Below are 17,979 nucleotides of genomic sequence, written 5' to 3' on the forward strand. Positions count from 1 at the left end.
AATCTTTGCCTGCACTGGGATTTGAACCCAGGACCACAGAGGTGAGAGACTGATGACTTATCCACTGGGCCACCACCCTGTGAGGGGAAAGTGGTAGTACTTGTAATTTTATCTTCTCAATTTACCTGAATAATAGTGGGAAATACTTTGCAAGCACCAGGATTTGAACCCAGGACCAAAGAGGTTGGAGACTGATGACTTATCCACTGACACATCGTCACTTTTAAAGAAAAATGCCTTACTATACATTTTTAAGAAACATGCCTGTGAGTCGGATTTGCTTACCACTCGCCCCACCGATCCGCCTCCTAAAACATATTTTACATATTTTCTTTCATAGGATATTTTCATACGTTTAGTATTTGCTGTGCTTCTCTTCCTCCTTTGATAATATTGAGAGGAAAAGGACCAGTTGGACATTAAAACTAGGCACTCACAACCTTGAGGGTGTCATTGAGAGGCCTCTCTTTGACTGCGGCGCCTGTCTTTAAGACTCACTCCATCACGCTGAACGTCATTGTTCACTCGGCGGAGGGGAAGAAAAAAAGAGGGCACGGTTTTAAAGGCGCTGGGCCGAATTTCAGGCAGGAACAAATCATGCCTGTTTTGCATGTTAATTTATTCATCTGACTTCCCTTTGGAAAGTTAGTCATAAAAGCCTAGCGATCGATGATAATGGCGTTTATGCTTGTGTTTGTCATCTTCTCAAAAGTAACGGTGGCGCAGATTTATTTTTATACTAGTGCTGTAAGTGGTGTGTAAATTATCCTAACTGTCCATGTGACGCTTCATCTTTGTAAGGCGCTACTATTACAGCCCACCCATTAATGCCCCCAGTCCTGTCAATCAAGATTTAAGTAAACGTTAGCTTTCCTTGTTCAATGCAAGCAAAGCTCCAATAGCTGACTTTTGGTGCTCTTGTTTTTGTTTGTATAATGCAAGAGGAAATACGAAAACCCAAAGAATCAATATCACTTAGGTTTAGTTTTGCTTTGGCCTGCCCTCCAGCTAATGCTTCACATTGCGGCATACAGATGAGCTTAGGGATGCATGCTGGGTTGTAATTACATTGTGTTTAAAAAAAACAAAAACAAAAAACAACAACTGATTTGGGGTTTTGGGGCCTAAATCCAAATTTGTCTATTATTAAATTGAACATAGATGAACTCTTTCAGTGAATGATGGTGTTAGATGTCCAATCCTTTTTGACGAAAGGAGCAATGATCAATGAATTTACTACAACAAAAATATTAATAGTAGTGTAGTGGTTGTAGTTGCAGTAAAGCACATTTAAGTGTACACACCCCTGTTTAAATGCCAGGTTTTTATGAAATAAAAAAATAGTGAACCCAAAAAGAAATAACTAAAAATGAATCCAAAGAAATACTTGGAAAAAGTGGTGGGTCTTTCTGGTAAATATGAGTTTTCATTATTGTAGAACTAATCTTAAAAATGTATCATAAAAATTTAAATTCAAAAGTATCCTGTAGTTAGTAATGACTCCATTTTTCAATTGGTCCAATGAAATAGGTTACAGTTTTCTCAAAATCTAAAAATGTGGATTTTTCCCACTGTATATGAATAAAACACCATAGCAGCAACTTTGCAGTCTCTTGTTTAAGTAGCAGGATTTTTTCTGATACAAAAGACCACATTCAAAATCATTTGGAATTCATAATGAATAATGTTTTGCTCCCATTCCAAATGAACTGGACGTTCATCAGGAGCAATGTTGTAAAAGTCTTCTCGACTTTACCTGACATTTTGAGTCGCTTTCTAGGAGAAACCTGAAGGCTTGGTGTCAACTCTCCCTCAATTTGGAGCTTTTCATAATCCAAGTTTAGGCGGGCAATGTTCCAGGATTTCCTGCCTGCCCGGAGAGATTATTGACACATATTTCACAAAGCGCTGCACAATCAACAGCACAGGGATTAAAAGCAGCTCCAACCAGTGGCGTCACTGTGCCTATTTTAGGGGGTCTTCAGCCTCCTCTCCATAAATAATTTGTACATTTTTTAATTGTTATTTTTGAGGCACACACAAAAAAAGTCTACATTTATCTGGAAAAAAAGATATGTATACTAAGGCTTTTATTTGTTTAAAAAATGTATGTGTTAAATAGCATTTTTATTTTCTTTTTTTTAAAGTGCATCTATGGTAAGACATATTTGGTTTAAAAAAAAGGACATTATATAGTATGGGTTTTAATTTTTTAAAAGTATGTATAGTTGTCATGATTCACCCTGCGGCACAATTTACTCTTCACGACAAAATAACCATATAAACATGGAGACAAAATGGTAACTAAAGCAGGAGGAAGAGGCAAAAACATGACTTACATGACTGAGACCAAACACAACACTTACCAAAACTCCACATTAGACACAGGTGTTTAAATACACACACCAAGGCCAATTACTAATCACCAACACCTGGCCACGTAAGGGAAGGGAAGCCTGGAGGGACACAAGAGGGAAAACGCACACAATCACCTGGATGGCACACACAAGGAAAAACATGCACACATCCATCCAAAATTTCAACAAAACATGGCAATAGCAAGGCTATTTTTTAATTGAAAAAAAAGAATGCCATCTATACTATGGATTTTATTTGGTCAAAATATGACCCTGTATAGTAAGGCTTTTTTTAAAGACCATAAATAACAAGACTATGTTTTTTTTTTTAAATGACAAAAAATGACCATCTACACTATGGCTATTTTTCTTCTTCTTTTAAACAAAAAGACCACCTATAGTAAGGACTTTTTAGAGAAAGGCCGAATAATAAGCCTATTTATTGTATAAAAAAAATCTCTAATAAAAGCATTTTAAAAAAGATATGCTCAAGGCTTTTAAAAATAAAGACCATTGTAAAAGCTTTTTTAAGACGATGTACAGTAAAGGCTTTAAAAAATGACAATGCAGTAAACCTTTTGTTCTAAAAATAAAACGAAAAATAAATAAAAATAAAGACCATGCATAATAAGCCTTTTGTTTGATCATTGAGTTTGATTATTTAACATCTATTGCATCCTGACGCCCCTGGCTCCCACCATCCGCTGCCGTTTCTTCATCACTGCCAGGATCTGGCATCTTGCATCCCCCCACCCCACCCCACCACACCCCACCTCGTCACGTCATGTGTCTTTGTGATGGCCCCCACCCCGGAGAGAGCGCATCCATCACTGTTAACTGAGCCACCAATGTCTGCTGCTTCTGCTAAATGGATCTCCACAATTGAATCGAGGTCTAAGTGTGTGGTAAATGCTCTCGATGGCTAAATGAATTTGCGGGTTAACTCTCTCTAAAGAGCACTTGGATTCAGCAACAAAAAAAAAGAATATACAAACGCCTCCAATGGTCCCATTTTTAACTCAAAGACGATCCTTTTTTTTATTATTATGATTTTCCTCATATAGATTTGACTGTACACAGTTCCGACCATTACACAGAAGGCATAAATGAATGAATTCAGTGCTCTCCGTTACATCTTTTTCAAAGACACATGGCAATAATAAATAGCACTCATGAAACAAGACGGTCTACACGTTGGCAAACTGTACACAATTTACAACAGTTACGAAGCAAAACGCAGTGTTGTTGTTTGTTTTTTATACACATTTGTGATGAAGAGGTTTGATTGAAAAGTGAACGGAATGACAGTGTATAAAGAAAACTGAGTTGCCATTTTTGTAAGTCAAACCGGCATGTGGATTCCAAAATTGCAGTATTTTTTGTTTTGTTTTTTTGCATGATGAATTAGAATAGTGAACATTTTGGTCACACCTGTTTCTTTTAAATTTCATTGCATGTCAAAAGTAATTAAAAGTATCTTCAAAAAACAGGGATCTGTAGATTTGCTGTCAGATTCACTATTGGTTTCTGCAGCCAAATTTTTGTTTGAAACAAAAAAAAAACCCAGTTTCACATGCTTAATCTCTTCAACTGATGAAAAATGAATAAAACAGAGTAAATGTAGTCAAAATGTATGAATGCTGAGTTCATGTTTCTCGAAAAATTGAATCCAAATCAAATTTCTGTAGTCCAACAATTGATAGAATTTGACACTGTCCAACAATTCTTTTTCATTATCTGCTGGAAGAGGATTTTTGTAGTTTAGTTGTGTTTTTACTTCAGTCATTTTTGGTCACTGATCTCAATCGCCTAAATTTTGAGCTGTCGTGCAATTTTGCTGTTTTTAACCAATTTCTCCTCGATTTTCCCAATCTTTCCAGTCCTTTGCATACTTATATTTGTTTTTCTGAATCAATCTCAACATTTTCTTGTCACAGTTGATTGGTATTTACATATTGGAGGCCTCTCTGCTTGCAATGGTCTAAAACACGTATATTTTTGCTACATGTTGTTAATTTTGGTTTACTTTTAAGTGTCAAATATGGTTATATCTTTATAAAACATCCTGCATTGCAATAAATTAACTTAAAACTTAAATTTGCAAACCTAATGGGTCAGATTTGGACAAAGAGGCCAAAAATGACATCAATTTTTGCATTGCAGTGTAATTTTTCAGCATTCGTACAAATTGCTCTCCATCCAGTCGGATAGAACGATTGCACTTGAGAAAATATAAAAATAAAAATCACAACTGGTCTACTTTCCAAGCTCCGAAGTGAAGTGCCAGCTATTAATCCCTCTGACACGGAGGGAGCCAAAGCGTTGGACAACAGGCTGACAACACATCTGGCCCGGGTAAGCGGGATGATAGCGGGCGCGGCCTGATAGAGCCCATAGATCTCCGCTTCACTGAGTAGATTACGGAGACAAGCCCGGATCAGACGGACGGATGGACCGACAAACGGACGCGGGGAGGGACAAACAGAGCCCAAACAAAGGCGCCACGTCATTTCAAAAAGGTCCAGACAAGGATTTGAACTCAACAATTTCAAGGGGAATGACCAAAACATGCCTGTTGGGTCCATAAAATAGTGCGAATGTGGGCAAAATAAATCATTATTATGATTGGATTTAATTCACTGGATGCCATTGAAGGTAATCGATGTCCAATCATTGGACATTTATCGCTTCCATTAGCATTTTTTCCCAACAATGTTCTTCACAAAACTTGTTTTTTTCCCCTCTCAGGTGTGACCTTAATAAGGTTTTGTTGTCGTGTGGCGTAGGTCAACATGCGGTGGACTGATGTCAAATAGCTAAAATGTTGAATAAAAAAGTTAAAAATAACTTGAATTAAAATGTGTTTGGTTGTAGAAACTGATTGAATCTTAAATTCATTCATAGCAAATGTAACACTGTAATGTCAAAGCAATGTTTAAAAAAAATAACACTGACTCAATTAGATCATTAGCTTTACAGAAATTGATGAAGCAATAAAGCTCCTAATTCATCTGACCGTGTGAACATTTTAGCTTTCAAAACACACTTGTTGCATCTTCAAATAACTTAAATATAAACGTTCAAATTCCCCACCCTTACACTGTTTTGCTTGGAGACACCATTACACACACGATAACAATTCAAGCACCCGCAGATTCGCAATTTTTTTTTGAAAACACCCCTCGTCAAGCTCCCCCCGTAGAAAAAAAAAAAAACAACGTCCGCGTGGGTTTTCGAAAAGAAAGACTTGTGCCACGGCGCTTGTCAAATCCTCCCTCCACGCCAGACTTTTTCGGCCTTGTGCGTACCCTTCGCCTCTCCCGCTCTGCTTTCCCTGGTTTGCGAGGGCGAGGAGAGTAAAGTGCATAGAAAAGGCTCCGTCCGGGCGGTCCGCCGGAAGCATGCGGGGGCCTCTCAGTCCACGTTTCTCCACAAAACTGCCATTTTGAGTTCCATGTGGAAAGCTCCTTCAGATTTGATCGCATTTCCTTAACAGCCACTTTTAGTCATTGACGACAATAGAAGTCCAATTTGTTTTAACTGGCCAATAATGGTTGTTGAGGTAGTTTAATTGAGTTCTGCAAGTAAATGTCCAATTGGGTGGTGGCAGCCAATTTGACAAACATTAGGTATTTTGGATTGAGTTTAACCTGGTTTTAAATTTGGTATGTGTATAATAATAATAATAGAACATAAAATTGATGAGTCTTGAAAACTTAACTTCAAATAATTTTAAATGTCTGTCAATATCACTAAAGAAGAAATTTTCACTGTTTCAAAATAAGAGCTGATACAGCATGTCTATTTTATCTTATTGTGTAAATCAACGAAAATGGATATGATACGAGTCAACCCTCACATCAGACACTTTCACTTAAAAAATTGCTTTTTAAAGTCACGTTGGAGCCTGCATTTGTATGTTAGCCATTACTTTATCTTATCTATACTTAAAATTGTGGTTGGAAGTAATTGCCTAAATTACGGACCAAAAGCGGCTGTCACTCATCTGGAAGAAATGTCGGAGCGGCTTTCCACGGTGATCCACGTGCCAGAACCAAAATGTCCGCCCTCAGAATTGGGATTGGTCCATCTCATCCAACCACGACGCCGGGCTAGTGGGGAAATCGGGGTACCCCGTGCTGCTCCCTGTGGAGAGGTCTGAGGTGGGCCCGCCCGCCATGGCCCTGAGAGCCTGGCCCACTCCACCCGGCCCGCCCGGCGCCCCCAGAGCGTCCATGGTGAAGGCCAAATTGTTGAGGAGCGGGGTGTGGCCAGGCAGGGAGGCGATGGAGGAAGGTGACTGCGGCAAGCCGTAGGGGCTTCCGGCGCGGATGTCGTGGTACGCTTGGCCTGCCGCGTCCACCGAGAAGCCGCCGTTTAGCGCCACGCCGCTCGTCATGTCGCTAACACTACCGTATAAGCCGTTGGCGTGGCCAAGGTCGGACAGAACCTGGTCGTCTGTGGGTGACAGACATGGGAGAATTTCTTTCAAGATCTCCCAATTGAAATGGATTGGACGGCGCACGCCATTTTACGTTACCTCGGAAACTCAGCTCGCTGTCGCTGATTCCCGCGTCGTCGGCCGAACTCTCTTTTTCCACTTTGGATCCTCCTCTACTGCGTTTGACACTTTTGTAAAATTGAGTCCAACGATGGCGGCCCGCGTCTTTTTTTAAACGCTTTTCCTTCGCTCTGCGGTTCTGGAACCAAACCTGACAAAAGAGAAAACCCAAAATGAGTGTGGATGGATTTCCATTAGCCTCACGTGTCCATTGCCCTTGCCAATGTATCAAAAAGTCTGACCATAGTCCAAAAAATGCCATTAGTTCCTAACGTACTACATGCTTAAGTTTAGTTTTAATGATTAGACTGCAGTGTTTTACCTGTGTAATGTTATAAAAATGACTTTGCCTTCAGTCTATTGACATTAGAACAACTTCCATGATCAGGAAAAGTACTCGAGTGTGCCACCTTACCTGCACGACTCTCATGTCAAGGCCCGTCTCGGAGGAAAGTTGCTCTCTGACGTGTCGTGCCGGCTTGGGGGAGTTCTTGTAGGCACTTTTCAAGGTCTCCAACTGCTTGGCCGTGATGGTGGTCCTTGGTCGCTTGGTCCCCGCCTCGGAATCGTCTAAAAAAAACCACCAATAAATTAATAAAAGCACTTAAAGCCTTTTCTAATTCCCAATGATGCCTGATTTCAATGTAAAGCAAAGCAAAGTAAAATGCGCTAAACTCAAGTTAACATTTTCTTTTAGATTTTCCACGCATTTCCAGAACATTTCCATAAAATGGGAAAGCTCCTTTATACAAAAAAAAACCTATCCTCAAATAATGATTGGGTTAAGGATCAACATTTAACTAGTTGTTGACCATAAAGATCAACGTCTATGAGACACTTAATTGCGACAGCTATCGTCCAAACTAATCCATGCAAGTCATTCACTGTATTTAACTGCAATATACACCCAGTCAAGTCCACATTGATTGTCTTTTAACCCAGACGGGACTATGAAACATCTTCCCCTGCGTAGCAACTGACCGTTTTGCTTGGCCGTCTCGTAGTCCACCTTGCACACCAGTCTTCCGTCCTCCATCAGGTAAAACTCGTCCCCAGTGGCCAGCTGCCTGCTGCACATGATGCAAGCGAAGCAGTGGAGGTGGTACACAAAGTCCTGCGCCTTCCTCACCACCTGAGTGGGAGGGATCCCCTGCTGGCAGGACGCGCATTTTGTCCCAAAGCGCCTGCACCCAACAAAGAAGAACATCAGCTAAAGATGAAGAAATTAAAAAAAAGGCAGCTCCTAGTAAGTCTTTTCCTCTCAACGAGAGGCAAGAGTGATGGTGTGGCGCCTGTTAATAGAAGCACCAGCTGTTGAAACGGCGGAGAAAGAAGAAGAAGAAAAAAAATCAGCACTGGAATGCATTTCTGTTAACGATAGACCTGTCTGCGACTTGATGGATGGAGAAGATCTATGCACTGCGGCCAGTGTGCGTGCTGGCGTGTGTGTATGTTTATGTGTTTGCAGAAGAAGGAAGGGGAGAAAAGGAGGAAGAGAAGGGTGCTCCAGCTAAACACACCCACAGGACCACCAATAAAATACTGACTCAGGAGAGGCTTTAAATCACAGCGGCCAGCCAAAGACAGTAAAAGAGCAAGGTGAGGACTACACAAAACGCACATACACCAACTCGCTGGTCATAATATCAGGTACACGTGAAGTTTAGAATCCCTCCCAGTAATGTGAAGTCTGTCAACTGAATCGCCAACTTTTTTGATCGTCAGTGAATCGTTTGAAGACATTCTTGACCTCAAAATTGTCAGGTTTTGGGGGAATTTGTTTGAGCCTCTTAATAGCAATATTTTTTTCTAATTTCTTTGAAAAAAAGGGAGAAAAGGTAAATATGGTTTCTTTAAAAAGGTTTTTTTTGCAAATATTGTATTCATTGTTAAATTGTGTTTTCCTATTTATTTTTTTGGGGGGGGGGAATGCATTCATTTCTTTATTTAGTTTACTTTTTCCTTTTTGAAACTAAGAAAATGAAAAAGGAAAATATGGTAAACATTAACAAAAAAATATGAACTCATTTTCTTACATTTACCACATAAATGAATGAGGTCAGTCCAATTGAATTACATTATTGGCCAAACCAAAGGATTTGAAGGCCTGGATATTGCCCCAGGGCCACATGTTAGCTACCAGTGTTAATATAAAATGTAATCTATTGCGTTTTTTTTCCTAACAAAGTCCTTTACCGTAAAATACAATCAAGGATCGATAACGAGTTTGAGTTACGCAGTACAATTTTGAAAAACATTAAAATAACGCCCATACGTAGCTCAATGTGCTCATTGTCAGATTCACAATTGACTAAAGAAAGAAAACTACACTTATATTTTTGATTATTTGGAGGTCAAAAGTTCATTTTACTGCAATTCAATTTAAGCCATAGTTAACCGGGATAAGCTCCAGCACCACCTTTGCAACCATTGTGAGGATAAGGGGCACAGAAAATGAATGAATGAAAACAAAGATGTTTTCTCTAATATGCCTCATAATTTACAGGATTAAAAAAAAGATCTTTCTAATGCAAGAGTCAATAACATAAATGGACAATTCCCAATTTATGTCTCCTCTGGGCCTGAGAGTGGATCAGAAAAACTACAGAATCCGGGGTCGCTGTCTTCGACAATCTACGTTGGATACATTGTTATAAGTTGGGAGTTTGGCAGCATCTAACCACGGTTAACTTCTACATGCCCAAATGTATTGGTTGTCTATCGGATGTCAAAGTCAAAGCGGATTTTGCAGACTGGGAGGCCCCAAGAAAGACTCACTTGAAAAAATCCTCCTTGCAGTAGACACTGCCAGCCCTAGAGAAGCACTTGTCGGCCAGCGGTGAATGGCAGTCGGCGCACTTGAGGCACTTGGAGTGCCAGTGTCTGTCCAGGACCTTCAGGATGAACTTGTCTACGATGTGCTGACTGCAACCCGCACACTGAGGGATCTCTGCACAACAACACACACACAAATTGACAGCATGCTTTTGAACTACTCCATCCAATTTGAAAAAAAAAAACAGCTGTTAAACGTGATGATAGGAGTGGATTGTAAATTGAACGTTTGTATTCGTCTATGATGATTTTGGCCGTTGGAACTAAATAGCATGATTTTTAACCTGTTAACCTAAAATATAAAACAGAATATAGATGGTTATTATTTTAAGTATAGACATTTGCAATATATAAATAAGACATATAAGACCAAACTTAACATTCTAATAACATTTATTTTTTGTATTAGGTTGCAGTTGCTTCAGTGAATTATAGATTATTATTATTAATATATTTAATGGGATAATGCAGAACATTTGAAATCAGCCTTATTAGGCTTCAATATAAAAACCTTTTCATATTTAATATTTTCTATAATCCTATTGTTTAAAATGTAAAATACATGTGCAATACTTATTTTTTTTATCACAATTGGAATAAGGGTCATTAAATAACGTTGCAGGGGCAGAGAAGCACGTGTGTCTCTGTCCATGGTGCTGAAGATTATTTCTCTTGTTTTTTAGTCTTATTCTGATATTTTTGGAGGGGAATAAAATATATGGCATTCCTTTTCGAATTACAGCCTCCTTTAATATTACAATGCCTCATCCCCCCTCAATATTATTCTCATATTTAATATTTTTTCAAACATCAATTACATAACCATAGCGAATATCATCTATATTTTGTTTTCTACCATTTTACCCTTTCATACAATCACACCTCATCCTCCAAAAACCCTAACAGTCAAAATATGTAATCATTAATACCAGCACAGCCGTAAAATGCTCATTTTAAAATTCGAATTAATAACCGACATGATTTAAAACATGCATCTAACCGGTTGCCATGACTGCACTCGCCATTATCATGAACGTTCAACCTCTTCGTCTTCATCAAAAGGTCACACACACGCAGGCACACACACACGCACACACATACACCACATTGCCACGTTTCTAGCCCATATTTGTTCACTGATTTAAAATAAAAAATCTCCTGGATTCCTCGAAAATAAAGCACGATTTAAATCCATGCAGGATGTTGGCAACCCAGGGGGTCTGAGTGGCAGGATCTTTATCCAATCTTTTAATCTGACTCCATTTTATAACCTTAAATAGTATAATCCCACCATCTATATGTAAAGAATATATTGCAAATATGTGAATTTCGAAATACACTAAACGATTAAGAAGCCTATTTAATACAAAAGAGAACTGATTTCTTTTGAAAGGGGGTTAAAAAGAGGTTACATGAGGAATATTTACAAGTAACGTATTGATGATGGTTTTGGAGAGATTACAGATTATCATCATTTTGCTCACATTGTCCAACATGTAAAGGCCTTTCAACCAATACAATGAACTCCACACAGTCTTTGTCTTTTTAATTAACATTTTCATAAATCAGTTTTGCGTAAATGCTGCAAAATTCTCGGCCTTTGAAAGAAAATCGAATCAAACGAAGAATAATAGGAAAAACAAGGTTGAAATCGAGCAGATTAAACAAACTCCCTCATGCATCCTCGATTAACCGAAATGATCTCATTTTATTTTCTTGAAAAAAATCTTATTATCCATAAATATGAGCATAAATATCCTTACGTTGCAGTGGCACTCCCAGGATGTCCGGTAAACTCTTAACGGGACTCTCTGTGGGAAGGACAGCCGCACTTTGCATCATCGTGATCCGGCACGCGAACGCTCATGCACCCGCAACACTTGTGGGGCCCCCCCCTCTCGGCCGGATAAAAAAGAGGGGGTTCCAGGAAAAAGAAAGAAAAAAGGGAAGAAAAAAAGGAAACAAAATGATTTTTTTGCTGGCGAGACGAGGCGAGCCTCTCTCGCGGCTACTTCCAACTAGGGCTGCGGGCGTCCGCGTTTATGCCGGGCCGGGCCGAGATCAGGACGGGCTGCCGAGTCCTGCAGGGGTGGTGGGAGTGACATCACCCAGGCGCAGGATGAGAGACAACCAATGGGATGGCGATTTGGAATTGGCCCCGCCCTTTTGACCCACCCACATCTTCCTGTGAACATCCAAGCGGACGGCGAGATGACGAAGCCCAGAAATAGCTCACCGCAGTGGGGGTGGCCCTCGGAGGAACCCCGGGGCCAACCTGGAGGACGCCCGAAAAAGGGAACGACTATCATTTGGGTTCATTTCAGTGAATGTTTGGACTCGTTGGCTGCCACTGAATGAGATAGAACTCCAATTCATTGTCCACTGCATGGGATTGCATTAAAAAGCTACCACCATCATTGCCATAATACTGAAAAGATACATTCATGTGTCCATTTAATCCAGGTGGACTGTTTATTTTTATTAAATGCAATATTGCTAACACAGTGATTTTAAACGATTGCAAGTCACAAATAGACTGTTAATAAGGTTAATTCACGCCCTCCCCAAATTTACTTTATGGTATAATATGACTATTTAGATTTTAGACGGTAGTACTTACATCTAAAAATGTGGAATATTGTTTTATGAGGATTGCATATAATAAATTATAGTCACAAATGATGAATGGCAAAATATAGATACCAAAACTTGAAAACACCGTCAATCAACACCTCAAAACATGGTCTACTTAATCTATGTACATGTATTCAATTACAATATAATATTTTATGTAATTTTAAATAACTGTTTGGATTGAATAACTAAAAAAAACAAGCCTATACATGTATACCTTATTCAAATCAACCAAAAAAAATTGCTTTGATATTGTCACCTCAATGCAAACTGTGCCAATTTAAAAATCTTACAATTCGACCACATGCAACAATACCGAGGACACTGCTTAAATCTTCTTTTAGTTGCTATTCATAGCCCACATCACAAAGGTCACTTAGAAAATACTGTTTTACTAAAACATCAACAAACTGGGCTACTCTTAAATGTAAAGTTTTCCCACAGTGCCACCAGCCGACAGTTGTGTATTGATAAAATTGCCCCTAAACTTCAATTTGAATGAGATTATAATATGTGAAGGATTTAGGGTGGAATCGGCAAAGCATAAACAAATGCGTGCTTGTCTCCTGTATTGGCTGTTTGTGACGACTAGATGGGACTTGAAGCGAAATGAACCCAGTCGTCGCTCCCAATTGACTAGACATGTGAAGGAAGGGGATCCCTGGCCCTTTGGCCCATCGGCCCCCCCACCGCCACTCACAATCAAACACACGCGCTCACAACAGCCTGGCGTTAACAAAACGCCTTCATGTGTTGACACATGACAACTCAAATAATATTATCAGGTCATGAATAATGATCCTATCATGATTAAGGAGAGTTATAAAATTGGATTTTGCAATGAGATAGAATATTATTATCTCAATGGCACCCAAACATAAACATTCACAGCCAGTCTTCCCAGTCTGGCATAGAAGCTTCATACCGATCCCAATTATTTGAGTCGGGTGTGTCGGTGGAGTGAGAGATGGTAAACAAACCGGATAGGGGCTCTCGAGGACCGGAGTTGCCCACCCCTGGTTAAGGGTGTTGTTGTCTGTATTTCATTGATTTAGATTTAGGAACATGGTACTAATTTAGTATAAATTTTGTACGTTTGAGGAAACAAACAAATAAATAAAAGATTGATTAACTATTGAACAAAATAGTATTGCTAATATTTTACATTTTTGTTTACCAAATGACTGAAAATAGTCACTTGCTCTAGGAGGCTTAATACTCTTGTGTTATCTAATGCCATAGTTCAAATTATGTTTTTAACCTATAATAATAAAAATATGAAAATAAAGTGCATAGTTCCAAATTTCTCTTGATAAATGAATATATGGCTTCTCAAAAGCAAGGCCATTAAGATTATAAAATCCTGTAACAATATTTGAGTGATAAGAGAATCCACCCACTGAAAAAGAACATAAAATTGTGTTTTGCATTTCCCAGGATTTTAACAAGCATGATTTTAAAAACTGCCAAACATTATTTCCCTGAAAATGATGAAAAAAAAATGGTTCATTCTAGAATGAAACAAACTCATCCAATATGCATTTCATGCATCAATTTCTTCACTTAAAAACGCTCCTATTCAACGAAATGGAAGCAATCAAGGTGTTTTCGTCTCAATTCCCAAACATGCAGCGAAAGGATCATGCAGTAATTCACATAAAGCTGCTTCTTTTGCCACCACTGTTGACCCGTCACCTCTAATTAGAGCTCATCTTTCACTATATTGACGTCTGGACGCACGTACACACGCACACACACGCGCGCGTACCACAATATGTCAGCCCCCTCCGATCCCCCCCAAAACCTATACCTATTTCCCCACTCATCATTCACCTCGTCCCCCAGAAAAAAAATTGAGGAAAAAAGCACCGATTTTGGCCGTTTTTGGGTGAATCATGTCTTACCAGGTCGGACCGCCTCCTCTGCGTTTCCCAGCCGGAAAAAGAGTGCCTCGGTCGGCTTGCCTGCAGCTGCATCCTCGGTCGGTGGCGATGTCGCTCGGAAGTCCGGAGAGAAGCCAGAAAGCAGCAGAACCGAAGCGGGGAGAGGGAGAGAAGCAAAATCAGGCGAGCAGGAGAAGCTACGAGCTGGAGAAAATGAAATTGCACTTGGGGGGCAAATTGTATTAGGGGGGATAGTTATTGTCTCCTGACAGCTCCTGTCCATTTGGGTAATTAGTCGCCCAGATTGGTCCGACTGTCACAAACGATATTTTGCCCATTCCCTGATTGAACCTGACCCTTGAGTACTACACACTATTGCACGTGACATGCTGTGCGTGTGTGTGTGTGTGTGTGTGTGTGTGTGTGTGTGTGTGTGTGTGTGTGTGTGTGTGTGTGTGTGTGTGTGTGTGTGTGTGTGTGTGTGTGTGTGTGTGTGTGTGTGTGTGTGTGTGTGTGTGTGTGTGAGTGAGTGTGTGTGTGTGCACGGATGAGGCGTTAATAGGCTGATTGGTGTCTAATAACAGCAAAGTTCAGCCAACTTGTCAAACACTTTCAACCCGTTAATCACCTGCTGACCACCTCCAAGCTTTACACACGCAAAACACACCCATATTGCTAATTGCTTCACTTTAATATTATTAATAGCGTGTACTATTGGAGTAACTGGCCTGGTAGCCTGACATTATTAATATGATTGGTATATACTTGCTTATTTCCGTACTATAAAAGAAAATGGAAATTTAGGTTTGTTGATTTTAATTCAAAGATCAAATATTATGATGATTGATTTTTTTCCTAGTTTAAAGTGGAAATGTCAATTGTAGTATTATACCTGAAGTAGTAGTACTATTGACTATACTTTTGATTGTAGTGGTATGTAACTTTTTTTCATAGTCATTTATTTCCAAGTGTAATTAGTTCCAGCATAATAAATGGCTATTCTATTCACCTGTAATGTTTATATACAGTAGTCGTGGTATTACAAATAATTCTAGTGGCAGTAGCATTAGTATCACATATTTTTCTTCGGTGACTCCATGTTGAGCAGCATGGTTTTTGTTAGGTATATGATTGTAAATAATTACCTTTTTTTGGGTCATTCATCACTTATTTAAAAGGGTGAATTCAATAACAGATGCCTACAATGTATTATTTTTCACTATAAATTTACATTTATTTAAATTTGAGTGTGACTTGCATGTGAATTGCTATACAGACATTGCTGGCTCACTAGAACACGGCGACTATTGTGATTACTGCCATTAAAATGATCACGTTTAGCACCATCAACAGAAAATCCTTGACGCAGACGTAAAACAAACGCCAAGGAACACGTTGGACGTGTGACCCAGTCAGAAAACATCTTGGGCAGACGTCGCCTAGACGAGCAGTAAAATGAGATGGACGTGACTCCGCTTGACTCTGGCCTTTAAAGGCGGAATATTGGAACCAAAGGCGGCCCGGCGCTTATATTTGCTTGCGATATATACCAATACAATATATTAACCTCCTTTTCTTCATAATGTATTCAGCCGGCATGCACCCCCTCTCCCTTTTCTCGGCCCACAGCGGGAAGCTTTATAGTATTATTAAAGTCAGAAAGAGAGATGACAGAAAAATGCATCAAGGTTGCTTCCTGCATCCTAATATCAATAGCAGCGGGGGTAATAAACACGCCGGCCGAGCTGGTGGCGCCGAGGAGCCACTATAAAAGCTTACATCTTCTAATTTATGGAAGGCAACAACAGGCCAGCAAGGTGACGTTTTTACCCTTCAGTGTTCAGTTGGGTGGGGGTATGGTCGCTAAGAAAACTTTGGCAAACTTTTAGCAGCATTGGAAAGTTCATGTTTTTTTGCATCCTTGACTCATAAACCGCTAGTGACGGATATGGACGTCTTATCTATTTGAATTAGGAGAGATAGAGTGAAAAATGTTGAATTTGTGGCACAATCTAATTTTCTACAGATGTAGATAAATAAAAGAATTCAGTTGTATGCATTTCAAGCAAGCATTGGCAAAGATAACGTTATCAAGAGTTGGCCATTAAGCACAATTTGGTCAATTGCGAGTGATCTGTTAATCTGTTTAAATGTTACCTGCATTGACGCTTGAGCCTGGTTGAGCTGAAAGCCAATGATTGCTGACGACGAGGACGCTGGCAGCCGTGGACTGTTTTTTTCCTCGCCGGAGAATTGAGGACGTCGGGATTCTGTTTTACTCCATTGTTACTATGAGGGTGAAACAACAATTTCATGATGATATGATACATTCATTATAGGTTCTTTGGACAATGATTTTGTACTAGGAATTCTTCTAAGATTTGATTTTGATTGGAAGGTCTCTCAGCCAATGTTTTGCATTTCAATCATGCATCATCGAGGTTGTAAATAAACACATTTTGGGATGATGCACGATTGATTATTTAAACACTATACGATGATTTCCAGTATAATAAAGCAACATGACTTGATTTTTGGAAGATTTGAGAGATCAACATTCAAGAGAAAGCGTGTTTCGATGGATTTCATTGGATCATTACTTGAAATCCCCGATTTCATGACGAACCAACAATGAATGTGTGGATATAAAATTCACTTTGTTTGATTCAAGGGCCTCTCATTTCTTGCATTCCAATGGATTTCATTGCTTAACCTATCTTATCCATCCAGATCAATGCAGGTATTTTTTCATCATTTTCTATCTTACACAATGTAATATTTCTCAGATTGCAATGAATTTTATTGGCTCCTTGCAATTGATATATAGTCACACCCCTAGATTTTTATGAGTTAATGGTAACTGGTAAGGCTTCCTACAACAATGACCCCTAAAGGGCAACTCAACACTTCTTTGAAGGTGCCATTTTTTTTGATTGAGCTATTCAAGCCCCCTCCAACTGCTGCGAATCTTCCCATCAGGCGGAAACGTCACGCTGCTCACCCCCCAGGATTGTGGGAAATGAGATGCCCATGTTTACGTTTTCACTGAGAACACGAGACTTCAATCCAATGTTCCAGGAAAGCAATGCTCAAGATCACAAGCGACTCCTCCGACGCATCTGCGGTAATCCCTCGCTCGTCAGAGCGTCCTCCATTCATCCCCGGCACTTTTTCATCCCGCTCGACCCCTCTCCGTTCCGCCCGTGGGGTCCCGGTGGAGTCAAGCTCCAAGTGTGTGCGAGGGGAGAAGAAGGGCCGTAAAAGCCGATTGCGTTTTAATAAAGTTTATTATCTGCGGGGAGCTAATCCTCAAGGGTAATCTCTCCCCCTAAAGGAAAGCTGGATTATTCACTTGCTTTAATCCCAATGAAATTGTTAGGATTTAGCCTGTGCTGCACAGCAGATGGCAACAGGCTTTTTCCTTCAACCTTGTGATGATTTAACCCCCCTCACCTCCTACTGCTCCCTCATTTCAACATGGAATGTCTGCTTCTTGCACCACTTCTCAAAACCACCACAAGCAACAGACGCCCAATTAATAACGCTGTAAAAGAGGGAGAAAAAAAGTTAACAATGCTAGAAGTCGGATGCTTCACCTTTCAATGAAAAGGATCTTGACAAGTACAGCATTCGCATTGATGACTCAGCATTGCGATGTTATCGTCTCGGATGTGACCATCTTACAAAGTTGCTGCAAGAGAAATGGACC

At 39.8% G+C, this 17,979-nt stretch overlaps 1 protein-coding gene across 2 annotated transcripts; it reads right to left on the minus strand.

Annotated features, from left to right (window-relative positions):
• Positions 1–6,020: 6,020 nt before the first annotated feature.
• lhx4 (LIM homeobox 4) lies at positions 6,021–17,965 on the minus strand. Of its 2 annotated transcripts, XM_077716834.1 has the most exons (8): positions 14,292–14,428; positions 11,933–12,028; positions 11,517–11,834; positions 9,697–9,868; positions 7,900–8,102; positions 7,334–7,488; positions 6,898–7,069; positions 6,021–6,815 (listed from the first exon to the last, which is right to left on the minus strand). In XM_077716834.1, exons 3-8 carry the CDS (start codon positions 11,593–11,595, stop codon positions 6,427–6,429), a joined length of 1,170 nt encoding a protein of 389 aa, XP_077572960.1. In that variant the 5' UTR covers positions 11,596–11,834; positions 11,933–12,028; positions 14,292–14,428; the 3' UTR covers positions 6,021–6,426. The 2 variants fall into 2 exon arrangements, with proteins under 2 accessions (XP_077572960.1, XP_077572957.1); XM_077716831.1 differs by lacking the exons at positions 11,517–11,834; positions 11,933–12,028 and adding an exon at positions 17,867–17,965 and having other exon boundaries at positions 14,292–16,559.
• Between the last annotated feature and the right edge of the window lie 14 nt (positions 17,966–17,979).

This window comes from Stigmatopora nigra, chromosome 5 (genome assembly GCF_051989575.1).
Source record: "Stigmatopora nigra isolate UIUO_SnigA chromosome 5, RoL_Snig_1.1, whole genome shotgun sequence".
Lineage (NCBI taxonomy): Eukaryota > Metazoa > Chordata > Actinopteri > Syngnathiformes > Syngnathidae > Stigmatopora > Stigmatopora nigra.